At 52.0% G+C, this 26,274-nt stretch overlaps 1 protein-coding gene across 1 annotated transcript in view; it reads left to right on the top strand.

Annotated features, from left to right (window-relative positions):
• Positions 1-26,274, top strand: part of LOC112106108 (metabotropic glutamate receptor 4) — a 178,142-nt gene that overhangs the window by 105,985 nt on the left and 45,883 nt on the right. The window contains exons 3-5 of the mRNA XM_024199166.2: positions 5,365-5,500; positions 11,383-11,537; positions 17,882-18,022. Of these exons, the coding sequence (XP_024054934.2) occupies positions 5,365-5,500; positions 11,383-11,537; positions 17,882-18,022 (432 nt within the window). The remainder of the gene's footprint in view (positions 1-5,364; positions 5,501-11,382; positions 11,538-17,881; positions 18,023-26,274) is intronic.

Here is a 26,274-nt window from a genome sequence, read left to right as displayed (position 1 = left end):
CTGTCTCTCTGTCATGCTCTTTCCAAGGCTCAGGGTGTAACCCGGTGGAGATGAGGCTGCATGATCTTTATGGAGCCGTTCCTCCAGCTGCTGCTTCCACACTGACATCTGTCACCCTCCCGTCTCCAGCATGCTCGCCCTTTGGGGTACTACGTATGGGCTGGACCCCGGGGGCGTTTGCAGTGCTGCACACAGTGTGAAGACCTAGGGGTGGATCTTGTGCTGTGCTAGGAAGAGCCAGGATGTGGTTTCAGTAGCAGGACACGGTGCTTAGAAACCCAAGGGAGAGGCACCTTAGGAATACCTGAGCTAGCTCCGTGGCATAAGGTGGGGGCAGCCATGAATCCACCACAGGAAAGATAGCTGCATTCAGTGCCTATGGGGTGTTGCCTGTTGAACCTTATGAAAGGCCTGTGCATGGCTTTGTGCTCATGGTTATTCATGAGCTGCTCTCCATTAACCTTTCACCTCCAGGGGCTTCTCTTGTCAGGGAGATGCCATTTCTCTCCTTTGCTCTGGCAATTACAGCCAGCAAGCAAATGAGCACATTGCAAAGGGCTTTATCTCTGAATAGGGGGATGCTTAGCCAGGGGTGGGGTGAGAAGGGAGTGGGGGAAAGAGATACAGAGAGAGAGACACACACACACACCAAGGATAGAAGAGGCAGAATTAAGGAGCGGTGAGGTGACCCCATCTCCATGGGCTAGCCAAAGGGTGTGATACAGCACCCATAGGAGGCAATGGAAAGGCTCCCTATGGCAGATCATTGGATCTGGATCAGCCCAAGGTGGCACCAGATGGAGAAAAGGGAGGGAGGAGAGGGAAGAGCTGGTGAAGAGGAGTGGAGGAGTCTCCTACCACTCCTGTACAGCGCCTAGCACAACAGGGCATGTTACGGGTGATGGCATGTTGGATCCATGTGACGATATTGACTGGTCTGATTGTTCTCCTTGTGCTGTCCATGAGGTCAGAGCCACTTCTGTCCCCAGGGGGGGAAACTCCATCTGGTAAGTTTAATAAAACAGCTCTGGAGTCATCTGCCTTTCCTCCCTGTGTCCCCTGCCTTCCCTTGCTCTGTCTTTGGAGGGATCTCCAGTCCAATGCAAGGCCTGGGCTTATTCCTGCCTTGCCCATGGTTCAGTGTGGGACCATGGGGCTGTTCACATCTCCTTCCTGTGACTCCGTTTCCCCATCAGTAAAATGGAGATCATAAGCCTTGCCTACCTTGTGGGAGTGGGGTTAATGTGGAATCTGCCCCTCTGCAGAGGACCAGCACAAGGTGTCAGCACTGCTTAAAGGCCACTTAATCCCTCCAGTGGGACCAAAGTGGTGCATAAGCCAGCTGCCCTGGCGTGAATGTCACCCGACTGTAAAGCGCTTTGGGATTCTCGGATGAAAGGTGCTATAGGAGCGTATAGTGGCATAGGAGGTAGTGTGCCTAGTTGACAGAGCACTGGACTGGGTCTCAGGAGACCTGGGTTCCATTCCTGGCTTGGCCTGCTGGGCAACTTTGGGCGAGTCACTTCCCTGCTCTGTGCCTCAGTTTCCCCATCTGTAAAACGGGGATCATGAGGCTGGCCTCCTTTGAAATGAGCTATGAGATTTACTGATGAAAAGTGCTAGGTAAGAGCTGAGTTTTATTATTCTCTCTGATACTGACAGAATAGCCATGGTCCCTAAGACCCCCCACTCACCCTGGTCCCTACTTGGAGCTCCTAGGCTCTAAAAATAACACTTATAACCCAATCTCATGCTTAAGGCTGCAGGTTTGAGCCAAGGGGCAAGGTGCTCCGCTGGTGCTCATCCGTGGAGCTGCGCTGACTTCTGCCTGCTGAGGATCTGGCCCTGGGAGCTCCCCAGCCAGCTGGATGAATGCTCCGGTTTAAGAATTCCTTTGCATCCCAGTGCCTTCTGCTGTTCCTTTGCTGTCATTCCCCAGCTGCACGGCTGCCAGATTCTCATCTGGAGGAGGGGGTTGTCCTCTCTGGATGGCAGGAGTTCTGGGAAATCTCTCTGCAATGGCAGTTGTGTGCTAATTACTCTGACCTTTGCTTAAGCGGGGATCCTTTAGCGGCAGGCAGGCATCAGCCATGTCATTTACTATGCAAATTGAGACCATCAATTATATCTGGAAGGTCCTGGAATGTTTAATTTTCTCTCCCATCTCTTTTCCATTCTTTTTTTTTTTTACTGGTGCCTGCCAAAAAGTTGCAGCGAGGAGCCGTTGGCTTTTGGCGGGGCCAGGGCTGGCAGGCGTTCAGGGTTAAAGCCCAGCAGACAGAAGCGTGGTTACTCATCCAATTTTCTTCTCATTCTCTCTCTCTTTTTTTAAAGTTTTAATTAGCTGCTATTTCAAATGCTCAGCAGTTGGCTTGGTGAGTAGGTTACAGAGCTCCCATCTCTGTGATCAAGAGGTCACTCTCGTCCAGGGAGGAGTGGAAGAACTGCTATTGCAGAACAGGTCAGAGAACCATCTGGTCCTGTCACCTGCCTATTACAGCGAATGTGGCCAGATGCTTCAAGGGAATACGTGAAACCCTTGCAAGGTGTGAAATGCACCCCTGGATGGAGGTGCCAGCCTGAGGCCTTGCACCATTGAAACTCCTAGGACTTGGTACATGGGCCTCATGCTGGGGTGAATTTCACCCAGTGTTCCTAAGGGCTTGCTATTCTGCACCCACAATCAGGGCCATCTTTTTCAAAGCAGCCCAGGAGCGGAGCCCTGCTGGAAATCTGCCACCACTTATTTTGGTGCATTAAACGGGTGCTGAGCTCTTTCATTGAATTTCTTCCTGACCCAAACAGGGGCCTGGAGCATGAGGATGGAAAGCCATTATTAGCCTACCTGACATAACTGCAGATTATGAACCAAGCCCATCTCCCATGAAATTCAACGGGGTGGCACCTCAGCTTAATTTGACCCTGTTATTTAGCTTGTAAGCTTTTCCTTCTGTGTTTGTACAGCACCTAGCACAGTGGGGTCCTGATCGATGACTGGGGCAGCTAGGTGCTACCGTAATACAAATAGATCATAATTGTACGTACATTATATGTATTTCTAATGGCCCCATTGCCATAGTATTCCAGGGCCATTCTGTAACTAGAACAGTACATCTGTGGTCCATCACTAACCAGAATAGGGACTAAACTGGTGATGCCTATTTCTGGGAGGGCAGGGAGTTCGAGCCCTAAGGGGCCAAGCCTCGGGCAATAGGTCTGAAATCCAGAAGGCGATAAGCCAGCGTTTACACACACAGTTGCAAGAAGCCTGGCCGGGACTCAAAAAAGGAGAATCCGAAATGATGAGCTCAGCTGAAAGCTGTTTGAGAAGCAGGAATGAAGAGTGGCAAAGCGAGGAGGGTGATCTGAGATTATGGAAAGAGTGAATGCAAAGGAAGGCTTGGAGGAGACGCCAGAGACAGGGGAACCGCCGAAGAATTGAGATTAGGAGGGGAGAGTGCGGTTATGGCTTGAAATGACAGATAATAAAAGGAGTAGGTGGATGGTAGAGATTAGTTCTCGAGACGGCTGATCAGAGGGAGCAACACGACAAAGGGATGATGTTACAAATCAAAGTGATGTGTGAAAAAACAATCTGCGGCAGTGGAAATAATGGGAAGATTTTTGTCTCTTCCCGGGCATGCACCATAGGCAGCAAGAACGCACTGAGCAAATATATTCGGAGCACTAGGGGCCCGCTCCGAAGCCCATTGGTGTCAACAGGTGTCAGCCCTTGGTGCAGAAGGAGGGGAGAGAAGGAGAAAAAGAGCCCCGTGGCAGTCACTGGTACTTCTGGCTGAGTAAGGGCTCAAATGCTCACAATGGCACTGTGATTGTTGTTGTTCATCCCAGTAACATCCAGAGGTCCCATGTGAGATCATGGCCCGGTTGTGCGAGGTGCTGTGTGCACACACCCACAGAGTAAAGGATGGCCCCTCCCCCAGTGAGCTTACGGTCTATAGACCAAACAGAGACAGAGGAGGAGAAGAGATCTGAGCTCAGTTCTTGGTGCTGTCACTGACTTGCTGGGACAAGTCACTTCATCTCTCCACGTCATAAGAACATAAGAACGGTCATACTGGGTCAGACCAAAGGTCCATCCAGCCCAGTATCCTGTCTACCAACAGTGGCCAATGCCAGGTGCCCCAGAGGGAGTGAACCTAACAGGTAATCATCAAGTGATCTCTCTCCTGCCGTCCATCTCCACCCTCTGACAAACAGAGTCTAGGGACACCATTCCTTACCCATCGTGGCTAATAGCCATTAACGTCTTCAGTTCCCGGTCCACAACACGGGGGTGGCCGTACTGCCCTTCTCCCATTGCCATCTGCCTGGTCTACTTAGGCGGTGAGCTTTTTGGGGCAGTGTTGGAAATAATTATCCTAAGGAGTTTATGAAGCTTTACTGTGACTCCGTTTCCACACACGCATTCCTTTATTAGCCTCAAAGGCCACTTGGTGCTGGTTACATCCAAAATATCAATACAAGCATATACAGCCTTCTATTCTATGCCTGAGCAACAATACTCCTATAAGTGTTGCCAACATAATTACAATGGGGTCAGGCCCAGGAGACACCTTGCATCATGGCATGACTCCAAAGGGTGAGGCAAAGCTCTGATAAAGAGCCCCTAAAGAACCTTGCTTTGTATACGCTATAATAAACAAGTGATGTTACTGCTGGTTATTGGCCCTTAGCCAAAGCTAGATGAGGGAGTTTTAGGGAGCAGGTTCCCAGTTAACCACGCGCTTTGTTTCTGTTACTTCCGCCCCAGCCTGAAAGACGATAACGCTGGTATTCCCCGGGTCACTACAAAGTTAACTCAACAATTCTTCTTTCTCAGGATTTTATTCTCTTTGGTCTCACGCTGGGAGCCTGTTTCTCATGCTACCATCCAAACTTACCTTACAACCATAATTTGTGTAGGTCCCATGTAGGCCTAGATTCCTACAGGCCGGGCCAGTCTCTCGTTATGTGTTTATGCAACGCACAGCAAAATGGGGCCCTGATCCTGACCTGAAGCCTCTACGTGCTGCTGTAATACAGAGCATGTTGGCATTTGCTGCCCCTACCCATGTTAAATGGCCTCACGCTGGTCTTTTGCTGGTTTCCTTGGTTATAAATAACCGGCATTCCACAGTGTGTACCGGCCGCGTGTGTTGCCATCAGCAGCAGGGGGCGCAGAGGTTTGCTCACTTCCGGGGTCGAGCCGCTTCCAGAGACATGTAGATCTCAAGCATGTGGGACCCAAGAGTGAACCCTTCTTTCCCCCCCACAGCAGTTAGGTATCCCCCAAAGGGAGCTTGAGTAGGGCCAGCTGGTTCGAAGGCCTCTCTAAACGTGCTGTGTCTTGTCCGCCCACAGGGGGAGTGTGCGTGGCCCAGTCGGTCAAGATCCCTCGGGAGCCCAAGGCGGGAGAGTTCGATAAGATCATTCGCCGTCTCCTGGAGACCTCCCACGCTCGGGCCGTCATCATCTTTGCCAACGAGGATGATATCAGGTGAGGGGAGAATGGGCTGGCCTATGGAGGGGTGGGGGGCAAATCGGAGGAAGCGAGGAGGGGGGACACAAGGTTTTCTGTGTGTTGGTACCTCCCAACGCTGTCCACCCCCACAGTGTCTCCTACAGATCCTTAGCATTCCTTGGACCCGGTAGCCTGTTTTATGGACCACATCACAGCGCTGGTGTTGTTTGGTACACAGGATACATAATTATAATGAGGAGAGTGGGGGCTAATGGTTAGAGAAGCAAGCTGGATTTGGGGCTCTAGGATTCTATTCCTGACTTTGCCACTGACTTTGTGTGACCTCGGGCAAGTCATTTAGACCCATGTTTCCAGAAGGGGCTACTAGTTTTGGGGTCCTCAGTTTCTGGGAGCCCCACTTGAGTCCCTTAAGAAGATACTCCATCCCTGCAGTGCAGTGGGGAGCTGCAGGATTACAGGCAGCAGACAAATCAAGGTGACATAGTGTGGCTTACATTGTTTACGGAGCCTAATGATTCACAATGATTTACACCTGATTTTTGTAAGTGTCTAATTTATTAATCAGCAAACATTATGTAAATATGGGTAAACCGAGATTTTAAAGCAGTTTACATCAGATATGCAAACGAACAAAGTTTCTTTTCCCTCCTTAATAGAAATGTCTGAAAACCTGACATTTATGCTCGCTCGCTTATGCGCTGAGGAATCCTGGATTTACCTTGCTGTGTAAATGGCAAGCACCATTAAACAGGGGTTTGTAAACATTTACCCAGGCGAGGGGGGGGTGTAAACGGGGGAATTACATCCCATTAGCACTCATTGACACACACCTGGAAAATATGGGGTTTTTTTCTGTGCGGCAGCAGCCTGATGCCCGCTGCTGGCCAGGTTCAGCTCTGTTACACCAGAGAAATGACACTGATATCAGTAAAAAGCGACAAAGAGTCTCTGTGGCACCTTATAGACTAACGGACGTATTGGGGCATAAGCTTTCGTGGGTATTCACCCACGAAAGCTTATGCTCCAATACGTCCGTTAGTCTATAAGGTGCCACAGGACTCTTTGTTGCTTTTTACAGATCCAGACTAACATGGCTACCCCTCTGATACTGACATCAATGGGATTGCTCCAGATTTACAGCAGTGTAAATGGGAGCGGGGACTGGCCCCTTGCCTACCATTCAGTAGAGATGCAGGCAGCACCAGCTCGCTTATTCTTTATGGGCCACCTGCCCTGCTGATGTAAATCAGCGTAGCTCCATTGACATTAATGGAGCTGCGCCCACGTACACCAGCTGAGGCATTGGCCCAGGCATGGGTGTTTAACCCTTTTGTAATGCGCCTGTCACAAAGCTGGGCAGTGCCTAGCACAAGGCAGTCTTGGTTCTTCACTAGGGCTCATAGGTACTGGGCTAATTCAAAGAGAGACTAAATGAATCATCTTTCATTACGATTGTGATCGCCTGCCAAGACCTCAATCGGGAGTGGAGCCCCATTGTGGGAGGTGCTAGGCACAGGAAAATACGGTCCCTGCACCGAAGAGCTTAAAGTTTAATTTCATGACCTGGAATAAAAACCGTGGTGGAAACTATTTAAGGGCCAGGTGTCATTTGGCATAGCTCCATTCATTGGTTTCAACAGAACAACACCAATTTACACCCGCTTAGGAGCTGGTCCTATACCCCAACTGGAAAGAACCAACAGAAGTAAATCCACAGCCAGACCAGTGTGTGTCAGCTGCTCCCAAATCCCTCCTAAAGCCACTTGGTCTGAGTCCCGTGGTCAGGCTGGGATCGTGCCGCTTGCTGACCCTCCCATCTGGCTTGGGCGATCCTCGTGCTTGTCACCGGGCTGGGGGGAGCCGGCTCTGGGAGCTAGGGAAGTGGCAACGGAGCCGGGAGTGTTGATTGGCCAGTGCCATGTCACAGATGTTCGGCATCCCTGCGGCTCGGTGGAGTGTGGCTTTTAAAAAAAATATAATAATGCCATCTGGACTCGGGTAGCAAGTAATTAAATCCCTGACATAGGATGTGTGAGTCATAAATCTGCCTTTATGCTTAATGAGAAACAACTGGGGGTGGGGGATGCGTAAATTCTCTTCCCAACTGTGCACCTAGGGCTCACTCCAAAAGGCGGTGAAGTCAGTTTCCTCAGTGAGCTCTGGATTAGGTCCCCGCCTAGTTACCTGTGCAATGCTGCAAATAGAGGCTGATGGGGGAAGGGTGACGGGCAAAAATGGAGGAGACAGACGATGAGACAAGCCAGGGGGATAGGAGAGGACAGAGGTGCTGCTGAGGTTGATGGGCCCTGGTATGAGAGCTTAGATAGACAGACGGCTGGATGCTGAGCGGTGCAGAGTGCTCCTGACATCGCAGGTGTTTAGCACCTCTCAGGATCAAGCCCTGAAGGGAGTTGGAGAGAATAAGGAGGTCACGTTTCAGGGCCTGGGAGGCTGAAATCAGTGAGACCAGGCCAGAGATTCAGGGGCTGTACCAACACACGGAGGAATGCAGGCCCTGCCCCAAACAGCTTACAATGTACCTGAGGGCCATGCAATAAAAATCATGGTGCAGAACATTTCAAAGAAATACCCCCAGTGGGTGTAAGTCGGCACAGCTCTGTTGATCAGCGGATCAGATCCTTAGCTGGCGTAGGTTGATTTCAGTGGAAAGATGCCAGTTTGCACTAGTTGAGGATCGAGGCTGGGGAGAGAGGGGTGGTGCTGGGTGTGGCAAGGATCGCCAGCAGTTTGGCAGTGGCTGTCTGTCTGAGTGGCACTCAATCACCCGGCAGTGCCCAGTTCAGTGGTTGCGCTGGCACCAGTAGGAACATTTGTCTCACTCCAGCGGCTCATGAGGCTGCTCCGAGTTGCCTCGCTGCACGCATGAAACCCCCTCCTCAGCCGCTGGAGCCTTTCCAGCCTGCTGCTGTGTAACCTGATTTTCCCTAATGTTCAGTAATTAAAGGGGGAATTCAATTACCTGTCAGCAAGTATGCAAATGGAGCTGGAGAGCCAGTCTCTCTGCACAGCTCCCTCGGGAAGCTGCAGCCGTGCGGTGGAGTCGGGGACTTGGCTGGCTGCATGCTCTGTTGCTCAGCTGGGGCCTTTGAACATTTCACGCCACTGCTCCAGCTTGGGGGGCGGGGGAGAGGCACAGAACGATGCAGGTCACTGTCGCTGGCTGCAACATGCACCTCAGTGTCCCAGTTCACCTGTTCGCTTTACCCATTGCTATGGCCTCCTGCCATCTCTCTTCACTAGAGATGGGCATGAACCTCAGCCCCATGCTCTGTGGGTCAGAGCCGTCTCCCTCTGGCATCCTCCCCACTTTCTCGCTCAGCATCGTCTCTCCTCCTTTCTCCCTCTCCCTCCTCCTCCTCCTGGCTCTCCCCTTTTCTTGCCCCTCACTTGCTCTATCCACCCTCCCTCTTCCTTTCTTTCACTCTCGTCCCATCCCTCCTGCCTTCCAGCCCACCGGGCCATGAACATGCCTGCCCTGCAGGCTGGGTTAGAATCACAGGGCAGACACCAATGGAAGTACAGGGCAGGGTAAATTATTCAGTGAATTTTCCACTGATTGCCTAACGCTCTGCAATATTTAATAACTCTCTTGCCTGCAACGCTTCCCTGCGTAAATACCAGGGGTGTCATTCTCCCCTGGCCTGCTGCTGGCACAGTCCTTTCTATCCTGGGCAGGGTGGGGACCGTTCTAACTGGGTAGCATGACATTGCTCCTGTTGTACCTGTGCAAAGGGACAGCACACGGCAGGGCAGGACTGGGTCTAGTCAGAACAGGGAGTGGAGTTTTCACCTCTCTTTCACTGGGCAGCACTTGAGCCCAGCAGCTGCGATGGCAGGCAGGAAAGGGCTGGAGACAGGGAGGGGTAAATGGCAGGAAGGGGGTAGACAGTGTGTGTGATAGGAGGGGGATGGAGACAGCAAGGAAGAGGGTGGAAGAACAGACCCCATTTAAAAGAATCGAGGCGACGCATCTGAATCAAACACTTTACTCCAGCCCAGCTGCATCGCATCTGCTGTACGCCCTCTATTCACTTTTCTTGTTATGCCATTGACACAGGTGCATCCAGCTTGTCTGGTATGAAAGGCAGAAAGTCAGACCCTCTCTTGGTGTAAATCTGGGTGTGCCTTCCTGCAGCGCTGCACTGGTTTGACTAGAGGTTTGAACTGGTCTCATTAAACCAGAGCCGAAGGCTGTGTGGACACTCTAATTTTGGTTTAAACAGGTTTGTTATGATGTAGCATAAGGCACAGTTCGCCCGTGTCACTGAAGGAGTGATGTTAAACTGATTAGGAACAGGTTTCAGCTAAACTAAAATCAGTCACTCCTAACACAAAATTAGACCGTCCACCCAGAGGTCTGCACCGGCTTAACAAATCAGTGCATGCTTGTGCCTAGACAAATCCTTGGCACAGCTCCGGTGATGTCAATGGGACTGCTCTGATTGACAGCAGCTCAGGATCTGGCCCATAGCATCAAATTCTGCTCTTAGATAGGGGTGCAGAGTGAGAGCAGAATTTTCTTAACCTATTGATCACGGCTCTTACCTCCTCTTGCTGCTTACATTTTTAAATAAATATTTGTCCCATCATTTTCCTAGGAGAAGAAGTTAGACTCACACCACAATAATTGCCAGGATGTCTGTTTTTTCCCTTCAAAGACTGGTACCGCAATGTCAGCCGACCAGGATGAGGGCGGTCTAGCCTTGTGGCTGGAGTGGGCAGCCGGCCTCGTGGCCAGGTCAGAGCTGTAGTCAGTTGTCAGGAGCCAAAGCCACTGGGAAAACCTGGAGGTAGAAACTGGGTACCAGAGCCAGGGGGTCGAGCCAGAGGCCGTAGTCAGGAGCCAGAGCCAAGGGTCAGATTGGAGGACAGGAACTGGAGCGAGCAGGGTAGCAGGCAATGAGGGATTCAAGGCAGGGATAGGACAGAGGCAAGGCTGGATGCAAGGCAGGAGGAACCAGGTAACACGGGACCAGGCGCAGTGGTAAGCAGCATGAGTGTTGAGAAGCCAGCGAGCTGCTGCTGCTGCTGGCTTATAAGCCAGCTTGCTGGCCTCTGCAGACAGTCAGGTTTTTGGCTAGTCAGGCAGCCTGCTGCCGGCCAGCTGTATTAATGAGGCTGTCTGGAGACTATCTCTGCTGCAGGCCCTGATTCCTGACATACAACCCCCCATCTCCGCTGCTTCCTGCATTTCCTGGGACTTTCCAGAAGTAACGGCCTCAGGGCTCTGGGATGCACATCTTCCCGACCTGCTGATTTATACAGGGATGTTTATTTTGCCAAGTACCTGTGTTCCCTTAATCACTTTTTAATCAACAGCTGTATTGACAGGGTCTTTTTTGCTTCCTCATAAAGAGGACAGGTCATTGATTCAGAGCGATCTGGGCCTCTTGGGGCAAGCAGACAATGTGTGTTTTAATACAGCTAACTATAAATGTATCCATCTAGGAACAAAGCATGTCGACCATACTTACAGGAGGGGGGAACTCTATCCTGGGACGCGGTGACGCTGCAACGATTCGGGGGTTGCGGTGGATATGCAGCTGAACATGAGCTCCCAGTGTGACGCTGTGGCCAAGAGAGCGAATGCGATCCCGGGATGCATAAACAGGGGAATCTCAGATAGAAATAGAGGTTATTTTACTTCTATATTTGCTGCGACCGCTGCTGGAACACTATGACCGGGTCTGGCGCCCACAGTTCAAGAAGGGTGTGGATAAATTGGAGAGAGTTCAGCGAAGAGCCACGAGAATGATTATAGGCTTAGAAAACATTCCTTAGAGTGATTTGGGCTCTCCATCCTGCCCCTGCTTTCTCTCTCTCCCACACTGACCTGGGCGCAAAGACTACAAGCTCACAACCTTTTCTCTGCACAGGAGGGTGCTGGAGGCAGCAAAGAGGGCCAACCAGACCGGGCACTTCATCTGGATGGGCTCAGACAGCTGGGGCTCCAAAATCTCCCCTGTGCTCCACCTAGAGGAGGTGGCCGAGGGATCTGTCACCATCCTGCCCAAGCGTGTGTCTGTCAAAGGTACGTGGGGCCGGAGTCTACAGCTCCCCTGGGGCTGGAACTGGGGTAGGCTTGTGGGCGGAGCTAAGAGAGTGGGCGGGACTTGAATGAGTACCATCACTTTTTTTTTTTTTCCATTTTGAGCCCTACTGCTTCTCTGACATAGGGTCATCCACTACCTTCCCTGTCCACTCTACTGTGCTGTGCCACCGCATTCCCTCCGTCCAGCTGCCTGTCCCCTCTGCCTTTTGCCTTACGATGCACCTGGTTATACCATTGCATCTCTCCTTTCCCCTTTGCAATTGCACCAAGCAGAGGCAAGTCCAGAATCCATTCCACATGGACGCACAAACCTTGGTGCATCTGCAGGAGTGCCCAAAGACAGAAGACTCCCTTGATCATGCAATGACCTTTGAATAGCGAGGAGAATAAGGCTAGTGCCCACTTGGAAAGAGATCTAGGTGTAGCCCTGGGCAGCGAGAGGAAGAACCCCAGAACTGGATTTCCGTGCCCGGCTGGCAGGGGTGCTAGGCATAGTTCCTAGGGGAGGAGGAAGAGCTGGAAATGGATTTCTGTGCGTCTCCAGAATGCAGAGAGTCCCCGCCTCCCTCTCACACGTGCTCGGCTTAGAGAATTCCTCTCAAAGAGCCCAGTAATTATTCTGAAGCTTTACGGTGAGTGATGGATCCCAAGCGAAGTGGATGAAAGGCTGGCAAATGAAGGCATTATCAGGGCTATTGCAGTGAATTATTCAATAAAGTATCATCATTCCTTTGCTCTGGGTGGGTGGCCGCTGAACATTTGCTGAGTGCATCTCCGCACAGGGTGAGAGCTGCACAATTAGCAGGTCCGTTACCCTAACGCCAGGCTCCCCATCCAGGAAAGCATCCGCGCTTGGGAAGCTTGAAGCACCCCCATCTTCCATGCCCAACCAGCTCAGCCTTAAAGGGGTCACCCCCTCTTGTTAGCTCCCTAGAGATGGGGGATACGGCTCCACTCTGGCTCTGCCCTGCTCCGTGCTGAAGCCCTTTTCCCCCCTTCCTGGTGCAGTCCCAATTCCTTTGCCGAGGTGTTCACTCAGCCGCTGTTAGAGGTGGTAACATAGACCAGGACCCTGCCAAAGTACTGATTGCAAAGCCAGCAGCTTTCCCGGGGTCTGTACATCCTCTGCCATCGTGGGGGTAGGTAGGGCCACCTGGGGAGAATGGCAATGAGAAGCTCCTGCGTTAGTCTGGGCACCATCATACAGCACTGTGATAGCAACAAGAACCCCGGTGGCCAAAAGGCCCCTATGAGCTTTGCAGATTGTGGGCCAGATCCTCAGCTGGGGTGGATCAGCATGGTCCCATTGCCAGAAGCACTGTGGATCTGGCCTCTAGAATGACAGTATGGTCCAGTGGTTAGAGCACAGGAGGGCCTCCTGGGTTCTATTCGTGGCTCTCCCACTGACTGGCTGTATGACCTTGGGTAAATCAGTTCACTTCCCTTTCCTTCAGTTCCTTGCCCCTTAGTAAAACAGAGATGTTCATGCCTGCCTCTTCGGGTGGGTCGGAGGACTGGTTAAGGCATGTTTGGAAAGTGCTGTGAGATACATGGATAGAAGGAGCTGTGGAAGGACAACATAATCTCACCGGAGTGACTGCCCGCCACTGAAATGCAGCCACCTCTGCGGTGGAAGGGGGCCGCTGTTTAACAGCATTCTGCAACATTACTGAGTAACTTAGAGCATGAAGTGAAGGGGGATATCCTACTCAGCTGATCCATCAGTGATACTTGATGTCAGTCACGCGTGGCTGGAGCCTGCCGTGCCACGCTCAGGGCTCCGGGAGTTGAGCCATGCTCCGCTCGTTATGCTCAAGACTTGAGCAGATCACTGGTTGTTGGGGAGCGCAGAGGATGTTGTGCAAACTTGTTAGCACTGTGGGAGGGAATTGCTGGGAGCCACACTCCCTGCGTCTGCTGTGTGGGGTCAGGGTGGAATGGCTGGGATTTCCCCTTCCCGGAGCAGCCACAAGAGGGACAGAGATGGGCGGGGTGGAAGATGCAGCAGCCGGGGGGGGGGTGAGTGTGAAGAGCCCCTGACTTGCCCAGTGCGTATCCTGCTGCCATCACAGAGTAACTGTTTTAAAGCATAATTATTCTGTGGCTCTTCAGCTTTTGAACCAAAGATCCCGACGCTCCCAGTCCCAGCCAGATCAGGCTGGGTACCTTGTGGCTGGCTCCACCTTTATAATGATCCGAACCAAAGCCCTGGCTCCCAACGCTCCCCTGAACTTTGGGAAACCCTGGGTCTGGATCTGAGCTTGGGATCTGTTGAGTACCCCTAACCCAGGGGATCGATATTACATGAAGCCATGTGGTCACTAAGTCCTGTGTTGTATCCCCCATGGGCCGCTTTGCCTCTCCCATGGGCAGCGGCTCCCCATTACAGTGAAGACCCCAATTTCCTTTCCCTTGTTTGTTCCCTGCTCAGCACAATGACTGCGAAACGCAGAGCTTGTCAGGGCACATTACGCTCCCTGCCGTCAATCACTAACGCGTCTAGAGACCGAACCGCCAAGCGCATTGATCTGCTGAAAGCTTCTGACAGCTGCTCCCTGAGACTTGGGGGCAGGACACTGATGCTCTTTGCCCTTTGCGGCAGAAGCTGCAGAGCAATGGGGTGAAAGGGCCAAGGGCTCTGCAGGAGGTGGGGGCCCCTCAGTGTCCATACCTGTGTATGCTTTGTTGCATCTTTGAATCGGAACATGGGCACAGATGCTACCCCAGGGACCTGCTTTTTGACGTGTGGTCCAAGGATCAGGTCCTATCTTGCTGCACAAATGAAACGACTCCCATTGACATCGGGGGAGTCACATGGGCACGGTGGTGACAAGACAGCGCCTTTCCCCAGACCTGGTGTTTCAAAGGAAGGTGAAACACAAAAGGGAGGCAGAGAGCCAGGACCCATCTCGTATCACTGGGCTTGTGCTCGGGTGGCTAGCTTGAGCCACCGCCTGCGCTGCCGTGGCCACATCGCTATTTGCAGCTCGCTGGCGCGAGCAGAGCTAGTGTGTGTCTGTCTACACCAGGAAGTGCCCTCCCAGCAGCTGCGGAGACGTTCTCCGTTGTGACAAATGGGAGGCCGCCGGGGTGGTGGGTAAGGTTGAGGGCCGGGAATTGGAAGACCTGGGTTCTATTGCTGCTGCCGACTCGCTGTGGTGCCTCATTTACCCCGTCTGTAAAATGGCGATACTGACACTGCTCTGCTTTTGTGAGATCTGGGCATGCAAAACGCTGCACAGCAGGGCCAGCAAACTTCAACATGTGCAGAACCCACCATCCGGGCCAGCTTTTCCAAAGGGCAGAGTGTGTGCTGAGCTCTGTTCAACATCTGCCCCTGCTGCCGGTGCCCAGCACTTGAAACATCTGTCACGGGGCTCTTGGGAAAATCAGCCTGATTAGCCTTCTCTGTGCTCCGCGTTATTTTCAGCCCCTCCATTGTGCTTGTTGTCATATTTTCCCTCTTTCCTGCTTCAGATGCCCTTTGCGCTCTCCCACTCGGATGCCTTTAATCATCCTTGCCCTCTCTTTTGAGAGAAAGTCAGCACAACTAAATACGTGACCAAACGGATCCTCGGCCGGTGTAAATCGGCGTGGCTCCGCTGACGGCGAGAGCTGTGCCAGTTTGCACCCACTGGGGAGTTGCCCCATGGCATTTAGCGGGAGAATGGTGCTGTCAGTTTCTATAATGCCCTCATCTTTCCCGTGTTGTTCGCGGTGCCTTGAATGCTTCTTGCTGGCTTTTCAAAGCAGAGAGCAGGCCCCTCCACTGACTGGTGTCCACAATGGCACCTGGATTTTTTTTCTCTGAGAGGTTACAGGTAATTCAGACCCCATCACTGTGTAGCGGCAGTTCACATTGTTCCTTCCAGCATGCCGTGCCTTGTACCTCGTTGCACTGAATTTTGTTCTGCCACAGCCTTGCCTCATTACCCGCTGTTCCCAGCCTCTTCCGGGCTTCCTCTCAACCCTCCTTTATCTTGGCTCTTGCCTCTTGCAAGGGACTGTAACAAAAGCCGACTTAGAGTCTACCTACACTCTGTCCCCTGCATCCCGTGCATTGGGGGAAACTGTCTACTCAATAAACAGCCTAAGCCACCAGGTTATGGGGCTCGGAGGGAGGGGAGAAGAAACCCTCCCTCCTAAACAGTAGAGCAGCCCTCTAGCCGTTCCATGGAGGGGTTGACTTCTGCCCCAGGTCCTCCCTTACTTCTCTCCTGCCTCCCACGTCCCCTTGGGATCTGCAGCGGAGGTAGCCCTCCCGCCATGGGTTCTGTGGGGCATGGTAGGAGGTTGCATTCCCTTTGCAGGCTTCTGGAATGCTGCCCCCATAAGCAGTGGGACCTCAACAGTTCTCTCCGGGCCTGCATAAGGGGACATCAGGATCTGACCCTATGCATAAAAACCAGTGGCACTCATTGGCAGATGGGGCCTTGGTAGATGCTATTCTCAAAGCCCATTCCAGGAGAGGGCAGAGGGTCTAGTTCAGATTTTTCTCCCAGGTGGTTGTACCCAGAATCCATTCCAAGAGCTGCAGTTGCATAAAGGGGCCAGGTTTGGGGTTGGAGTGTGGGGGGAAATAAAACTTAATTGTGAGAGAATAAGCTGCAGAGTTATTGCAGCTGTTCAAGGAGACACAATTGCATGCACTGAGCCAGTACACTCCTGGGTTTTTTTGGTTTTTTTTGGAAGGCTTCGTGTCAAGATGCTTGCAATACCTTATCTTGCCCACGGGGATGTATGAAGTGTTGTGGGTTATTTATGTTGTTGCATTTATAAGCAAAGGAGGGAAATATGATCTAGACGAAATTACCATCTGGTGGGTGCACAACTGATTGAAAGACCATATTCAAAGAGTAGTTATCAATGGTTCGCTGTCAAACTGGGAGGATCTATCTAGTGCGGTCCCACAGGGGTCTGTCTTGGGTCAAATACTATTCAGTTTCCTTAACAACTTGGATGATGGAATGGAGAGTCTGCTTATTAAATTTGCGGATGACACAAACTGGGAGGGGTTGCAAGCACTGTAGAGGACAGGGATTAGACTTCAGAATGATCTTGGTAAATTGGAGGATGGGTCTGAAATCAACGAGATGAAATTCAATACAGACAAGTGCAAAGTACTACAATTAAGAAGGGGAAAAAATCAAATCCCCAAATACAAAAGGGGGAATAAATGGCTTGGCAGCAGTACTGCAGAAAAGCATCTGTGGGCTGTAGTGAATAGCTAAATCACTGAGTCAGCCGTGTGATGCTGCAGCAAATGTCATTCTGGGTCTGTTAACAAGAGTGGCATAGGTAAGACATGCGAGGGAATCATTTTGCTCTACTTGGCACTGGTGAGGTCTCAGCAAGAGTACAGTGTCCAGTTTTGGGCACTACACTTGAAGAAGCGGTGGTCAAATTGGAGAGAGTCCAGAGGAGAGCAACAAAAATAAGAGGTTTAGAAAACATGACGTAGGAGGAAAGACGGGGGCAAGTTTAGTCTAGAGAAGAGAAAGATGAGGAGGGGCCTGATAACAGGTCATCTATGTAAAAGGTCGTTGTAAAGAGGAAGGTGAGCAACTGTTGTCCTATCCTGGGCGGACATGGAGAAGAAGCAATGGGCTCAGTTTGCAGCAAGGGAGATTTAGGGTAGATATTAGGAAAACCTTTTGAAGTCTAAGGATAGTTCAACACTGGAACAGGTGACTTAGGGAGGTTGTGGAATCCCCGTCATTGGAGGGTTTTAAGAACAGGTTGGACAAACACCTGTCAGGGGTGGTTTAGGTTTACTTGGCCCAGCCTCAGCTCAGGGGGATGGGCTAGATGACCTCCTGAGGTCCCTTCCAGACTAGATTTCTATAATTCTGTGAAATATTCAAGTTCAGGTCTTCTCCCAGTGATAATACTCAAGAGGGACACATCCTTGGCTGGTATAAAACATGGTGGCGCCACCATTTCACATCAATTAGCCCAGAATCCTCCCCTCCCAGAGCCCGTCTCAGCTGGTCCCAGGTCCCTTCCCTCATTCTAAGCTACAAGTTGACCAAATGGCCTAAATATCACCCCAGTGCATGCAGCCCTTGGGTCCAGGCTTGCAGAATGCAGAGATGGGAGGTGCTGCTGAGGGCTTTCATCTCCCATTGCAGCCCGTGATGACGCCTCTCCCTAGCTGCTCTGGCACTTTCTGCCCAGGACAGTTGCCCACTGGATCTTTGTGGTTCCCTGGAATGGTCCCTTCACCCACTTGCCTCTTCCCTCTCCAGCTTGTTTCAGACCCAGCTGCGCCTGTTCCGGCTGACTCTGGGATTTCACGCTTCCCTCTACTGTTTCCTTGGCAGGTTTCGACCGATACTTCTCCAGCCGGACGCTGGACAATAACCGGCGGAACATCTGGTTTGCTGAGTTCTGGGAGGACAACTTCCACTGCAAGCTGAGTCGGCACGCGCTGAAGAAGGGCAGCAACATCAAGAAATGCACAAGTAAGAGGCGGGGCGGGGACAGGAGGGGTTTGGAGCGGGGCCCCATTGGGCCAGCGCCGGAAGGAGTGGGAGAAGGGGCCCTTTGTGACGCTGTTACAAGGGGAACTCTGGTGTCCCAGGAGGGAGGGAAGGTGAGGGACTCCCTGTGAAAATAGATGGGAGCAGCCTGCTAAGATAACGGTAGCAGCAGGAAGAAGCCCGGTGGGGTTTGTCATTGGTGTTCATGGGTCACTCTGCTGGGTAAGGGGAGATGACGCACGGACAGACCTCTCAGCTTTGGGGTCAAATGGGGCTCCTGCAACAGGGCCTAGATTGCCATCCTATGACCCATACATCTCTGTGGGCATTTGTGCATATCATGAACTGCACCCTTACCAATGCTGTTGGACTCCGCCTCTCACAATCTCTACCCTACAGAGACGATCAGAAGGATAGGGCTGGAAAGAGGTAATGTGGCAGAGGGGTGTGTGTGTGTGTGTGGTGGGGGGGTTTAGTATTGCAATATCCGGGGGTGCTATAGGTGGGGACTGAGGTGCATTGGCAGAGCTGTGTGGGGAGCCCAGGGCTGGAATAGCAGGGGTGTTGTAGATCAAGATTAGGGTGCACTAGCAGAGCTGGGCAGGAACCAAGGATGTGACTAGCGAGGGGGTACTGCCGGTCAGGATTAGGGTACATGGGGAGGACTGCCTGGGAGCTAAGGACTGGAGAAGCAGGCATATATTATATGGGTTGTAACCCATGTGCATTGGCAGAGGAGGGTGGAAGGTGTGAGGCTGGAATAGCAGGGAGGGCTGGTGGTCAGGACTGAGGTATGTTGGCAGGACAGAAGTAGCAGGGCTTGTGGCTGGGCAGGACTGGGACATGTTGTCTGCTGGGTGGGGAAGCTGTGCAATCCCTCATCTCCCATGAGCAGTAAAATAGCATCGATTGCACTTACCTAACCACCTCCCTAGAGCTCCTTTTCCAGATCCCCTCTCCTCTCTGGGGGGCCTTTCTGCTCTCTCCTCAGGGTCTCCTTCCCTCCAAACAGCCCTTCCCTTAGGCATTAATTTCCCTTTGCACTAATTCTTCCTCTTGTCTGCTCGTAAGTTTCTGTTACGCCACCAGATTCATCTGCATGGTTCCTCGCCGAGTTGTCAGCGTCTTCTTTTTTATTCCCTTGAGAAAACTCGCTGAAAATGGTTTATTAAAAAATGCATTCAGACAGGTTAGAGAGTTGCACTGGGTAGGGAGGCAGCGCCGTGGAAATGTCCCTCCAGCCCGCTAGATGATGAGAGAAAATATTCAAGACATTCATACTACTTGGAGCGGCTTTAAAAATGTTTCCTTTTGGTTTCCTCTTCCAGCCTCTCAGATCTGCCCAGTTCTGCTCCTCATTGGTTTGGAGCTGCCTTTGATTCTCCTCTGAAACGGGAGCTGACAGCCAGGAATCTCTCTAAGCCCCCTCTGCTCCTGTTCAGTGTTTAATGCTTTACCCACGGCTGGGAATGCCACAGCGTGAGTTACATCATGTCTTTCAACTAGGCCATGCATCGAAAACTGCCCAGGCGAGCAACCCAGATCAGACAGACTTGGGGCTCTTTCAGAAACTGTCAATTTGGGGGGGAGGGATAGCTCAGTGGTTTGAGCATTGGCCTGCTAAACCCAGGGTTGTGAGTTCAATCCTTAAGGGGGCCATTTAGGGAACTGGGGTAAAAATCTGTGTGGGGATTGGCCCTGCTTTGAGCAGGGGGTCAGACTAGATGATCTCTTGAGGTCCCTTCCAACCCTGACATTCTATGAATTTGGCAGTGCACTAGGCATGACTGTGAGCATAGTCTCATGCTCATATGCACCTACACATGGCACTCATGGTCTCCTCCATGCACACAGGTATCCTGTAACATCCATGTGCAACACACAGATCTGCTGTAACCCCTGCACAAATCACACTCCTATGCAAGTGCACACCCAGCCATGCTTTAACACCCCCACACAGATGTTTGCATGTGTGCTCATTTGCTCACACCCACTGAAATGCACGTGCCGCCTTTTTCACTCCATCTCTGTTTTTCTCATCACCCGTGTCCCCTCTGCCTCTCCTCCACCTAGAGCCAATGAAGTGCTTGGCACTGTTTTCTGAGAGCACAGACCCACCACGATTCAGTGTGTGTCCGCCCTGCAAACAAAAGGCACGTTCTTAACCCACGTTGGCTAACACTGCAGTTAAAACAGCAGTGAAGCCGCAGCAACTCGGCATTTAACTTGGGTTAGCATCTCAAGTTCAACCCCAGACTCAGCTAGGGGATGTCTACACTGCATCTTGACAGCGAGGTAGACAAAGTTGTGGCCATGGGGCTGGTGCTAACGTTAGCGGTATGGATGTTGCCGCTCGGGCTCTGAAACCCACCCAAGCCCCTAGGCTTGAGAGCCCAAGCTGCAATGGGTGACTGGGTGACCCCTGCTTCCGCCTGTGAATGGCTGTGCTTGCCTGTAAGTCCTTTGGTGTAAGCAGCTAATTTCCTGTATGACTTGCCCAATGCGGTCGTGCCTTGAGCGATAGCGCCGCGTCGACCATTCACAGTCTGGCAGCATGTTAATCTGTAAGCATGTTGCAAAGGGGACTGGAGATGGGGCAGGGAACATTTCACCCCCTGCGCTGGAATTTGGTTTAGTGATGCTTCCGCGAGCTGTTTGGTGGAACGAGCTGGGAGCTCTCCGCACAGATGCTGCTGGACAAAGGGCAGTACCGTGATTTATTTGAGTACGTGCATTTATGACGTGCCCATCGCCGCAGGGCCAGAGCTAAAAGTCGCCCTCGCAACTGGCACTGTCTGTCTAGCTCGACAGCCGCCTCGGTAGAGAGAACAAGGGCTGAATGGAGCACGGAGCCTGTACTCCTGCCTAGAGATGGGTCTGGGCTGAGGCATATGGCTGCAGCAGGTGAGCAAGTGTCCTCTGTAAGGCTGGGGTAAGGGCACTTCATCAGCCCTCACCTCTCCTGAGAGCTGGCTGGCCGCCTTCTCTGCTGGTGTCAACCGGTGCAGCACCACAGGGTTCATCCCTTCACAACAGCCGAGTATGAGCCCACTCGCTGTACGTCTGCTGTCCCTGCCTTTCCCCATCCCTCTCGCTCACACACTCACAGTGCTGCATGGGTCTGATTCCCATTGACACCCAGCCCAGGCCCCTTTATGCCGCTCCGGCAGCACAAAGGGGCCTTAAAACTGGCATAAATTACATTTACGCTCCCCCCAAGTGCCCTTCACGCTGCCAGCGGGTGTGTGAAGGAGCCCTGGGGGCCCCTGAGAATCACAGCCACCTCATTCGCCTACGCTCTGTGGCCCCAAGCAATGATCTCGCCCTCTCTCCAATGTACCTCCAAACTGGCTTCCAGCCACACGCCTGCCCTCGCTCTCGAGCCCTAAGATCGCCCTGCAGTGGGTTTGCATTAATGCTTCCTCTCGGGCCAGATCCACGGCTGGTGTAAACCGGCCGTGGTGAGGGAACTGCACTGATTCACACCCGCTGAGGATCTGGCCCCATGCCGGGGGCCGCTTTGCTTGCTGCAGATTCTGGCATTCGGGTAGCACACCCAGTCTAGCTCCCTGCCCTGTGGCAAGCGCTCTGAACCGCGGCTGCAATGGGGTGTCTGGCAAGGAACATGAGCCGGTGTGACAGCCTTGAGATAAAGGGCTCCAGTCACTTTCTGTGCCTCTGGCTCCAGGACTCGGTATCATTTACATGGCAGCCAGTGTCTCCGGGGTTTCTTTTTTTCCCCTCTAACAACAACTTTTCACTGCATTTCCCTGTGAGGCTAAGTAGTTTTATGGAGTGAAATATTTTAATTGGTGCTGGAGGCAAAAGGTGGCGAGCACCAGGGAATCCATCATTTTGCATCCATGTTTGTGCGTGGGCATGTCTCAGGAAAGTCACAGAGAGAGGAATGTCTTCCCCGCCTGGGCTTCACCACTTCCCCTGCTTGCTGGCTAGAGGCAACGCACCCTCTTGGCAGTCTGGCCCTAGCCTACAGCCCATGGGTTTGGGAAGGAGGACTCAAGTGCCCCCTGCCCAATTGATCATGTTTGGCTGTTGGGGGTTAAAGGAGGGGTAGATTTCTAAGATACTTATCTGACTGTCATCTTCATATCTGAGCATTTCACAGTCTTTAATGTGTTTATCCTCCCGACACCCCTGTGAGGCAGAGCAGGGCTGCTATCCCCAGGGCACAGAGGGGAAACTGAGGCACAGAGCGGCTAAGTGATTGGCCCAAGGTCACGCTTGGAAGGAGTCTGTGGCAGAGAAGGGAGCTGAACTTGGGACCGTTCAGTACCAGGCTAGGACCTGATTGCTTGGAGCCCAGCATGCAATGAGATTGATGTTCCTAAGTCACTTAGGCACTTTAGAAAATGTTACTTTCCATGCTTCAGTTTCCTCTGCTGCAGACAGAGTCAGGATAACGTGTCTTCCCTGGCTGGCAGGGGGGATGTGTCAGCGCAGTACAGAATAGAGGCAGACATGGCCCCTGCCCATGGGTAGTCTGAAGCCTAGCGCAGATATCGGTATCTGATTGTGTGCTACCCTGGTATGGACTGCAAGCCCATAGGCGTTACAGGGGAGTCCAAATGCATCTGGTGCTTGTTCGGTATGAGCCTGCTGTCCCCTCTGTGCTGTGAGGATGGGACTCTCGAAGGGCCCAGGAAGCCCCAGCAGAATGGAAGCCAAGGGAGCTCCTTGCAACTCTAGAAGGCAAGGTGTGCGTTTGCATGGCTTCTCCTCTCCCTTGCGCTGGCGTAAAGCAGGAGTGACTCCAGCGTGAAAGTGACACAGGCGCAAGGGGAGAATTGGGCCCCGTTGTCTTTTGGAGCTGGGCTGTTCCAACCAGTGACGTGCGTCCCAACCTGGGTCCCTACCTGTCCCTGACCACAAAGGACCCTGGCACTCAGCCACCACCCTGACCTCCTCTTCTTACCTGACCACCTGCATTTTGGCCAGCTAGGGATGAAAGCAGTAAACAAGGCAAATAGGGAATCTGTCTTGGTGACAGCCCTGCCGTTGAGGTGACGGTTGGAGGCTCAAGGAGGTGACATGTTTACTGAAGGATTGAAGAGATTTACTGCTTGCCTGGTGCCGGGGGAAGACAGATAACAGCTGGGCTCTCAGACTGAGACAAGGAGAGATTTCAGGACATATGCTAGCTCACCTATAAGCCCCAAAGAGAAACCATCTTAACCCTTGGAGTGCCATGCCGCATGGGAACCCAGCAGGGCAGGGATGCGGGTCTGTCTCTACCAGTCTGTGCTGGGTGATGCTGAAAATGTTGATGTGTGGGAGTGTGAGAAATTTTGGAAAATTCATGGTTTCACCCACAGCCGTTTTATGATCCAGGGACGTTGCTTTTTGGGGGGGTTTGGCAAGGTGGCTGGTGTTGCACCAAAGTGCACCAAGGTTAGAATTTCTGCCTGTTTCAAGGTGCAAATGGATCTTCATCTCACTGAAATCCTGACAGTTTTTTACTGAGCCCATTTCCCTTGAAGAGGCTCCTGTTTTGAAGTGGAAACCCAGGAAATCTCACTGGTATTTTGCCCCTCTCCATCCATGTGATCAGATCAACTTACACAGATTCACAGTTGAGAGGGGTTTCCGGTTTGGTTGTATATCACCCCGTCGTACCCCGGGATGATACGGGTGCACAGTGAACGGCTCACACGAGGGGATGGAACATGCTTACGAGAAGAAGGATGGTCTCAAGGCTAAGGCACAGGACGGGGACTCAGGAGATCTGTGTTCCAATCCTGGCTCGGCCGCAGACTTCTTGGATGACCTTGGGGCTGGATTTTTCAGGAGAGTCGGAGGCTTTAGAAAATCTGCCCCTTAATCTCTCTCTGCCTCAGTTCCCTGTCTGTAAAGTGCAGGTAACAATGTGCCTTTTCTTCCAACCTGTGTCTTGGCTGCTTGCGTTGTCAGGCTTTTGATGCAGGGTCTGTACAATGCTCAGCACAGGGGGCCCAGATCTCAGTGAAGGCATGCAGGAGCTACCATAATACCTAGAGTAGTAATAATTACTGAAGAACCCTGAGTTACCAGTAGCTTTTCTTTATTTTGCTGGGGTGGGAGTGTCTTTATAGGCCTCTCGGAGACTCCCCGTAATACCACTTATTCCTTCCGTTCCCATCCTATCTCAGGACAGTTGCCCTGTCCCTTTTTGAACTCATTTGCGCTTTGGCTGAGCAAGCTGCAGGGGGCACTACAGAACAACCTGCATTGCCCCTGCTTGGCCCGCTCCCAACCTCCGTTCTGCCTCCTATCCAAAGGGTCTGGTTCAGTAAATTCCTGGATGATAGGCCAGACTGGACCACTGTGATCACCTGGTTTGACCTTCTGCATAGCATAGGTAGTGTAGATCTTTTAGAAAAACATCCAATCTTGATTTTAAAATCTCCAGTGATGATGGATCCACCACAACCATTGGTACGTTGCTCCAATGGTTAATTACCCTCCCTGTTAAAAATGTGCACCTTATCTCCAGGCTGAATTTGTCTCGCTTCAGTTTCCAGCGGTTAGATCAGCTTAGATCTTTCTCTGCTAGATCTGAAGAGCCCATTATCAAATATTTGTTCCCCACATAGGTACTCTGAGAATGCGATGAAGTCACCCTTAACCTCTTTGTTAAAATAAACAGATCGCGCTCCTTGCGTCTAGCACCAGAAGGCAGGTTTGCTAATACTTTAATCAGTCTTGTGGCTCTTCTCTGAGCCATCTCCAGTTTTTCAACATCCTTCTTGAACTGTCGCTATCCCAGCAGTGGTCACACCAGTGCCAAATGCAGAGGTAAAATAACCTCTGTACTTCTCTGAAGATGCCCCTGTTCATGATTCCCAGGGTCACATTAACCTGTTTGGACACAGCATCACACGGGTTGCTCGTGTTCAGCTGATTATGCACCATAACCCCCAAGTCTTTTTCAGAGTCACCGCTTCCCAGGAGAGAGTCCCCCATCTTGTGAGAATGGCCTACAGTTTTTGTTCCTAGACCCGTGACCGGACAATTGGCTGTATTGAAAAACATGTTTGTTTGTTTGTTTGCACCCAGTTTACCGAAATAACCTTTGTTTTGCTCTGTCTGCATCCGGAAGGGTGATGCCACCCCCCCCCTCAGCCTGGCTGCAGCTGGTGACTCTGAAATCTCTTTCCCCTCCTAGGAGGAAGGAACCGGGGGAGGCCCAGGACTTTGACGTCTCTGCAAAGGCAGCAGGGGCATGTAAAAGACACCAAGTGTGAAATGAGATGAGATGAAACTGAGCTAACCCCACCTGGCTCGCGGGGTCCACACTCTGGAACAGCTACTGAGTTGTTTTTCATCGGCTCATTTTTGCCTGCACCACAGAATGTGCTTTCAGCTCTCTGGGTCTGTACAGGATGCATGCGTCGTCTGCGTCTGTGCATTCTGAGTGTATCAAGGTGATTTGCAAGGATCATCTCAAACACCAGAAGTGCTCTCCTCCAGGGATTGTGTGTTTGGGCTTGTTCTAAATATAGCAGGAGTATTGCACAGCACCTTCATCTGGTGAGAGTTGCAATGTAAGAGGCACTGGTTAGGGTGTTGGACGGGATGTCAGGACACCTGGTGTCTATTCTTGGCTCAGGGAGGAAGTGGTGAGAGTAGGCAGCAGGGACCCATGTGTCCTAGGGTCTATTCCAGGCTTTGGCAGGGAGTGTTGTCTAGGAATGAACAGTGGGCTGGGACTCAGGATTCCTGGGTTCTATCCCAGGCTCTGCATGTCCCACTGATAGCGATGTGCACTATTGACATCTCCTGGTGGATACAACGCCAGTGCGGCTTCACTTGGACAGTGCCCCAGGTGTGAGATGTCCCCATGCTAGCGAGATGGAGGTGTGATGTCATGTGGGCAAGTCCTGAGATGTGCACTGCTGGCTGTCCTGAGGGTCGCATGAAAGCCAGGTGTTCACCTTTTGTCCTACGCCCTGTGGGGTCGGGTCTTCAGAAGAGCTCGGAGCCAGTACCCACCGGGCCCAGTGCTCTGCTTCTTAATGCATCTGGGAGATAAACAAATAGCAGGTTTTGGGGCTGTGTCATCCAGCGGGAAAGGGGTTCTGGGCTCTGACACTCTAAATCGGCTTTTCTGAGTAGGTTTCCAAAGAGTGAAACCCAATGAAGGGAAAGGGAAGGGGGGGAGATCCCCTGATGCAGCCACAAACAGTGGAGCTGAGCTGTGCTGAGCCCCTTGCACCTCCTTTTGACTTCAGTGAGAA

Source organism: Terrapene carolina, unplaced genomic scaffold, assembly GCF_002925995.2.
Source record: "Terrapene carolina triunguis isolate 2854851 unplaced genomic scaffold, T_m_triunguis-2.0 Scaffold197, whole genome shotgun sequence".
NCBI classification, from domain to species: Eukaryota; Metazoa; Chordata; order Testudines; family Emydidae; genus Terrapene; species Terrapene triunguis.
This window is presented reverse-complemented; position numbering and strand designations above follow the sequence as displayed.